Here is an 8,017-nt window from a genome sequence, read left to right as displayed (position 1 = left end):
AAAGGCCTTGGTGGGCATGGCTGCTGGTTCCTGAATGATTTGCAGCCGGCTAGTAAGAAATTATTCGCTGAGTGCAGCTGGTTGAATTCTGTATTTTTATTGTCTATAAGTTTCAGTTGAATGTATTCATAAAAACTTAATATCTTTCGGAGTCCTAGCAGAAGTTTATTATTAAGAGTATGCCCATGGATGGCTATGAAATTAGGAAGATTGTTTAATGGGACTATCTTTATTGGGGTCTGTTAGCAATGTAAAAATTTATTCACAATTCTCTCCAACCTTCTTCCCCCTATCTTTTAGGCAGAGTAAACAAACAAGAACAATTTGTCACTTCATGAGAAACAGGAAAAGAAAAGGTACCTAATTTAAAGCACCTACTATGTGCCAGGCACTGTGCTAGGGTATTTTATGTGCATTCTTTTGTTTAATCCTCATAACCCTACGAGGTAGCTATTATTATTCCTAAATTCAGCAAAGGAGCCAGGAACTTGCAAGGTTAGCCCCAAATCATACAGAAAATGTTAGGGTTGGGCATTGAATCCAGCTGGGAATAACTCCAATAACGCCTGTGCCTTTGACATCACATTATGTCAACACCCATAGTAGGCGCACTATTGGTAAGCCCTACCTGTCATTCTCCAAGGACCACCTCCACTCCCACCCAGCTGTGCAGCCTTCCCTGACATTCCTTAGGATTTTCTTCTCTGTCCCATACATTTGATACTTATGAACGTATTTTATTATTTTTAAAAACATTTCCGAAATTGGGACACATGTCGCCATGGGTGGTGATTGTCATTTGGTAGTTCTTTCTTTCTTTCTTTCTTTCTTTCTTTCTTTCTTTCTTTCTTTCTTTCTTTCTTTCTTTCTTTCTTTCTTTCTTTCTTTCTTTCTTTCTTTCTTTTACATAAAATCAAGGTGTATTTTAAAATTGATGGCATCTTAGATTCAATGAAATATGGTCTATGCTACTTTGATATTTAACAGTCTAACTACGTCCTATTAAGACTAGTGAGTGCTCACTAGTGGCAGAACTGGTTAGTGCCACCAAATATCTATGTGTTTCCCTACTATCTGCAGCTTCTCTGCAATTCAATTGAGCCCATGTGGCTAGTTCTGGCCAACGAATCATGAACAGCGACATGTGTCCCAGTGAGCCGAGCTGGTTAAGTGCTGGCGTGCTTCTTCTATTCCCCTTTCCCTGCCACAGAAAATTTGGGAGCCAATAGGTATTAAATACTCATTTATTTCACAGGCTTGCAGGAATATACACTCACCTGACAAGTGGACCATGAAGGCTCCTTCTGCTGGGTTCCTACCAAGCAAAGACTCATTATTTTACACACCTGACACTTTAAGGGGTGGCCCTGGGGTGCCACTGCCCCTTGTTCCTTTTTATCTCTGGGCTTTTCATCACCTGTGGCTCAGCTCAACTTGCACAGGCAACATTCCTTTATAACTGGCCTGGGGGCAGGGGAGAAATAATCTTAGAGGCACAAGGGAAAGCATTTGATTTCTGGTCTCCAAATGTTTCGTGAGATTTGAGAAGTGACTTGGAATGTGAGCTTCAAGATACTGAGCTGCTCCTCCAAGATGGGAATCTTTTGGCGCACGTCCACTGGCTTCTAGAGAAGTCTCTAGGACCCTGACCCTGCCAGAACAAGGTAACTCTCCGGCTTCCCTTGGACTTCTCATTCTTTAGCGAATGCACTTCTGAATTCACTTTTTGCATTGTCTCAGGATAAAAAAAAAATCCTGTTTGTGAAAATGCCTCCTGCTATCTCCCTGAATCTGAGAAAGTAGAGAGAAAGACTATTTGCTTTGATGTAATCAGATTCTGTGGAATTTAATCCTATATCCTATTTATGGCTGAGCTAGCCATTCAAAATTAAAATGAACCTTTCATCCATGTGTATCATAAATGGGCATTTATCGGAATTATATGATTTTGCAATCCATCTGAATACGTAACCAGAATTTGTTTTCTTGCCGTTTCACTATGTAATTACCATGCAACAATAACAAAAGTGACATGTTTGAAGAACAGATAAAATGCTGTAAATTGGCCAGTAATGGTGATATTTCCTCGTCTTCTGAAAAACCCATTTATTCTCTCTCTCAACAAATCAAGGCATTGTCAGCCCACACTCATCTCGTGGCCAGAGGGGCTCCACCAATTTCTGGATGTAAGTGAGTCTTGGAATGCAGATGAGGCCAACTAACGAAGGCTTTCAGTGCAGGCAGCTGGTCTTTGCTTGCCTCAATTTCTAAATCATCCATAATGGGGCCAAGACCTCCCAAGCACTAAAAAGAGCGAGCTGACATGCTGGACAAACTGTTAATTTTTTCCTGAAGAAGCTGCTATATTGCACATCTGTCACTGCAGTGCAGACAATTACTCACTGAGTCGGGGAAAAAAAATCTGCCGCTTGTTTCTAGCTGAGTTGTTAAGGGACTTAATGGAGAAATACAATGGCGTGGGAGGCAAAACATGCTGGTTTCCTGTGGGCTTGGCAATTGTATCCTCATTTCGGAAGGCTGTCCTGCGATATTCAAACATATGAAGTAGACTTAAGATGTGTTTAAAAAAAAAACAGGAAAGGAATTAGAAGAGGTCCATTAAAAGGATAAGTGCATAAAGATGTGAGATGAACAGATTAGAGACCACTGACTATACTTTTTGCTGAGAACCTAAAGACACTATACATAGCATATTAGAAATACTGGGATTTTGCACTTTATACATTTCTCACCTTTAACGTGTGCTCCCAAGTGCTTCACATCCATCTAAAAATTACTTTATGAATTTCATGCTTCGTATAGGCAACGTGGATTACCTATATTGTTTCCGTAATGAATTATAGTCACCAGCAAGGCATTTTAGAGTCCCAGATTAGCCTAACAGTCACCTAACAGAAATTTTTATTTATTTCTAAACTCATTTGCTTATCATGACGATGAAATTCTGGCATCTGAAGAAATGCACTTCAATAAGGGATGGAAGAATTTGTTTGCTTTTGGAAAGCCTGTATCGAGTTAGTACACTATTTCTCATTCTTTCTGTTTTTATTAAAGAATATTGCTTTCAGGAAGAAACAAACATTCATTAGACATTTAACAGGAAGATGCAAAGAGAAAATAGTTGTGATTGTTTTCCTTTCACTTGGGATACTATAATAATGGTCTTATCTCTACAATCTTATGGCTGAAAGAATCAAGCATTATTCACATACACTTTTAAAATACTAGCAATTTATTTTGAAAGTTCAAACTAAGAAAAAGACAATCTAAAGACACACAAAAAACAGCCTTCAATTGTTACCCAACTTCATCCTTGAAAAATTAAGGAATAAACACAGGACATTCGGATATTGCAACAGTACAGAGGTCTGTAGATCTGAGAATGATTTAAACTGTCTGACAATTCAAAGACAGAAGACAACTCTAATGTACAGATAAAACTAAAAGTGGCAATAGTAGATCATACTCCTGGCAGTTAATGGCACTGACTCGCTAGAGACAAATCTGGATCTACTTAAAGTGTCAGGTGTGTAAAGTAATGAGTCTTTGCTTAGTAGGAGCCCAGCAGAAGGAGCCTTCATGGTCCACTTGTCAGTTGAGTATATATTACTGCAAGCCTGTTAAATAAATGAGTATTTAATACCTATTGGATAAAAAAAAATCTACTTACTTTAACAACTCTACTCAGTTTTTTTGGGGAAAAGATAAAACTTAATCTACATAAATAGTGAAATGCTTTTTATAGCAAGTAAAACTCAAACAAAACTCAACATTTTAATGAATGTTACAACACATTTAAAATCTCCTAACAGGTTTCTGAAAGGGACAACTTTCCAGAAGGAAATGGACTAACTATAACATTTGACTCTTTGACCGATACTTTTAAGTAGAGAGCAAATGTGTACCTTGCTATATTATTAATAGAATCATAGAATCCATGAATGGAGAGGGATCTGAAGCCAGTTAGTGTAGCTGGATTCAGAGAAAAAAAAAATAAAAACAGGAAAATGTGGTAGCACAGCTCACAGCTTTAGATAAATTTGTGAGTCAAATGCATATACCAATTTTTTTCTCTAGATTTCTGTTTGAGATATTGAATTTTTCCAGGGCTTAAGTATAATAATGAATTTAACTGTGCTACTAAATGTTAATTGTCAATGGGTAGTCATTAAAATTTTTTTTAAAGTTCTTTCAACTTTATTTTTTATTAGTTGAAGATAAGAGGGAAACATTTAAAGCACAAAGACAATGACTGCTTATAAATAATGTTCTTAAACATTATGGTTTATTCTATCATTCTTTGTTGTATTATTAATATAGCTTTCTACGAAAAGACAAAAGCTAAAAAAAATCCAAAATATTCTTTGCTAATAATTTCATTTTACAGTACCAATTTAGATCACTCTTCTTTTTGAAAGACAAAATACAGATGAAAATGGTTTTTAAAAGCATGTCAACAGTGATTTTTTTCTTTATGAAATATCTGCTCAAAATGAAGTATACTGAAGAGAAACAATTGTCGGTTCAATTAATTACAAAACCAATTTGCAATGTTAAACATATTAGTAAATGCAATATTGTGCAACCATGTCTGTATATTGCACATATATGTGCACTGTAAATACACCTATATGTACACATTATGCATATCTTTAACCCTACTGTGAAAACTTGATAACCATAGTATGAGTTACAAAATCTATATGTTCAACTGGCAAATTTTAGTGAGCAATGGATTTTCTTTTAAAAGAGTGCCATATAATTTAAAAATAAAAGCAAAGAAATTAAAAATTATATTCGGGAAGTAGAAAGGGAAGAAATGACTCCAGCACATAGCCTTCTCAATTATCAAGTGTGACAAATACACGTTTTTTTAAAAAAAGTCACATTGCTAATGCAGTCATGCTCAACCTCTGTAGGCTATCGCAGGGAATGCATAATTTGGATAGTAAGGGAAGAGACCTATTATGTACTCTCTAAAATCTTTAGCACAGTAAGTTAATTTGATATGAGGCTTTAGATACTGTAGAACAGAAGAGCGACTTCACAAGGGAGCACAGGAAATATCTTACCACCTTTTTAAGGAGATATGAATCACAAACTCCTTGGAATGGGTTGGGTTCTATGGGCATAGTAGCTGGTAAAAATTAACTGTAACTATATATAAAGCATAAATTAGTGGGCTTCATATCTTAAAAGAAATTTGATTTACATGAAAATTCTCATATTTTAATTGTGAGTGTTTATTTCTCCAATTAACAACCAGAACATCAGGTCTGTACTGATTTTTCTTAAGGCCAGAATGCTGAAGGTATGTCAATGTAAGAGTATGGGAGAAGCTTTGTTCCTTCTCTACTTTGAAGTAGATTTATATGTTCTGTACAGGACATATGTTACATACAGATAAACACTTAAATAGAATAAGTAATATTTTTAAGTGCTCTATGAGCCACATAGAGGGCTCCAGGTGTCAAGATAAATAACTTTCTTCTATCAGCAGAAATCATAAAGATGAATTTTTTGGGGTATCAGAGAAGACTTAAGTGAACATCTTAGAGGGGCTGTTTCAGAAGATTTGTACCTGCCCAGAACGGCAACAATAAAAAGCATTCCTAAAGACTAATATTTAATTACAAAGTTCCCCCATACCTGTTTGGTATATGTACTATTTATTCTTCTTCACTATAAGAGTTTTACCACCATTAGAACATGGGAAAGTGAAAAAGAACTGCCAAGTCCTCAGAAATTTGGAACTAGTCTCACAATAACCTCATGGTTTGTGGCTCCAAATTTGGCTTTTCAAAATCTAGAATTTTAGGTCTTTAGGCAATGGAATTAAAAAAAGAAAAAAGAAAAGAAAACTAATACCAAATTTTGAATAGACCGTTGGGCACAATACACTATTGCAAAGACGTTTTAAAACCTATGTATAACCTTGCTCTGTCTTTTCCCCCTTACATAGACAGAATGAGCATTTAGAAAAAAATCAGTTAAACAATGGCAAATTTCTGGGAAACACACTTGTAGAAAGTAACCATACAATAGGGTTGCTTTATCCAATAAGGATGCTTCAAAGGAACACCTCATTTGGTAGTCTATAATCCCCTAACTAGCCTGTTCTAGCATAATACCCCTAGGAAGGAAGATAATTCTTAAGAAACATGTATATTTGGCAAACCATAAAAGCTTTCAAATAGCAGGTTGACTTTCTCCTCCCTAGTTTTCTTTAGGAGACCATCTGAGAAAGGTCTGTTACATGCATATACCTCCTTACTGCCTTTTAAAAAATCTTCTGGAGATTCACAAAAATTTAAAAACCCATTAGAAAGGTGATTCACATGTGTCATCTCCATCTTTACTCAAACGATAAAGTCCATTCCAAGTGGAATGATAATAATTATTATTAGTTCTTAATGACGAAGGTAACAAATCAAGAATTTCTAAACTAAGAGCAATTTAGGATCTCTGACACCACGAAGCAAATGATTCAGAAATAACTCAATACTAGGCACATAATAAAAATGACTAGTTGTGCTAGGTTTTAAAGTAGCAGCTTGGATCTTAGAAAGGGCAAATCAGTACCATTCACTTCTTTTGTTCACCTTGTAAATGGGTTGGGCCATTGCCAGAAATGTGAGTTCTTGGGAGAGCCATTTAAATCTTCAAATAAATTGATTCCATATTCTAATAAATTACTCCAATGATTAAAATTTAAAATCAGTCTACTACACTTGAGTTGATCTTAAAAAAAATATCCATCTTTGGGAAGAGAGAGGTAGAAGTAAGTCTGGATTAATAGAATTTACAGTTCAGTCATGGTGAATTTAAAAAATACATTTTTCTTTCAATAATTATTTTATGTTCTAAATGAGGTAAAATTTATAAAATCTGCATTAAAGTAAGGTTGAGGGCACTCTGGTGATAACAATGGTGAGGTTTATTCTTGTCAAAACGTCCAAGGGAAACATTAAGTGCTGTTTGTCAACTGCGAACTTCACACTACATTGTCCAAGGATAGAAAATTAATGGGCGTCACTGTTAGAAAATCCTCACAAAAAAGCCAAACTCAAGGAATATGAAATTGTCAAGCCTTTCAAACAAAGATCTGCTGAGGACTTCATTGATGTGATCATAAGTCATTTGGGTTACAATGGATAAGGATGATATGAAACATAATCCTTTCCTGCCTATCCTATTTTAGAAACCTGTGGGTGTGCTCACATTTGCCTAGGTAAAATTGCACACATACATGAATCAAGCAAAGTATTAGAAAGTATTGACATATGAGATTAAAATAAATAAGAGAAGTGAGCTGCTCTTTATACCTAGAAATAGCTTGAAACTACAGAAAAAATTTAATGGGTAGAGATTTTCTCTTTAGCACCATGAATTGTGATGAAATCCCATTTCTTTCACTCTGGCAGGACTGTATGCAGGTAGGAAGCTAGTGACAAGTTTGAGGCAATGTAGATTTCTGCTTCAAAAACAGAAGCCATGTTGTCATATTAGAACAATGGGGTATAGCGGGTAAAATCGGCAAAGCATTTCTTCTTTGCTTTTCTTCTTAGGTGGATTTTCCTGAATTGGGGGTAGCAGTTGCAGGAGTACTTTTCGGTAGAGGGAATCCAAGTCCTAACCCTTTTGGCCTCTGCATGGCTTGAATAGGCTCAGAGATGCCCTTGCCATCTCGTCCAAGGCCTGACCCAGGTGTCCAGCCCATATTCTGAAGCATTCGGTTTCCAATGTTATTTTCTAGGATTGGCTGGGCATTTTCACCTACAAGTCCTGAAATGATAGAATGACAATATATGTTAATTAGTATGGACACAGGTGACGATCTTCTTAAGCTACTAAACCATGTTTTCCTAAGTTTTTTGTTTTCAGTAAGGCACCAGGGAGATTTATTTATCTTTGGGTTCATCTTTGGATACCTATTGAACAGAGGGAAGAATGGAAGAAAGATTTTGCTTAGAATTTCATTTCTACCACTTAGTAG

At 35.9% G+C, this 8,017-nt stretch overlaps 1 protein-coding gene across 1 annotated transcript in view; it reads right to left on the bottom strand.

Moving 5' to 3' along the window:
- Nucleotides 1-1,330: 1,330 nt before the first annotated feature.
- Nucleotides 1,331-8,017, bottom strand: part of GPATCH2 (G-patch domain containing 2) — a 172,436-nt gene continuing 165,749 nt past the window's right edge. The window contains exon 10 of the mRNA XM_012745596.2: nucleotides 1,331-7,806. Coding sequence (XP_012601050.1) covers nucleotides 7,586-7,806 — 221 coding nt within the window. The 3' untranslated portion in view covers nucleotides 1,331-7,585. The remainder of the gene's footprint in view (nucleotides 7,807-8,017) is intronic.

This window comes from Microcebus murinus, chromosome 23, assembly GCF_040939455.1.
Source record: "Microcebus murinus isolate Inina chromosome 23, M.murinus_Inina_mat1.0, whole genome shotgun sequence".
NCBI classification, from domain to species: Eukaryota; Metazoa; Chordata; class Mammalia; order Primates; family Cheirogaleidae; genus Microcebus; species Microcebus murinus.
The sequence above is the reverse complement of the archived record's forward strand: the minus strand, read 5'-3'. Positions and strand labels throughout refer to the sequence as shown.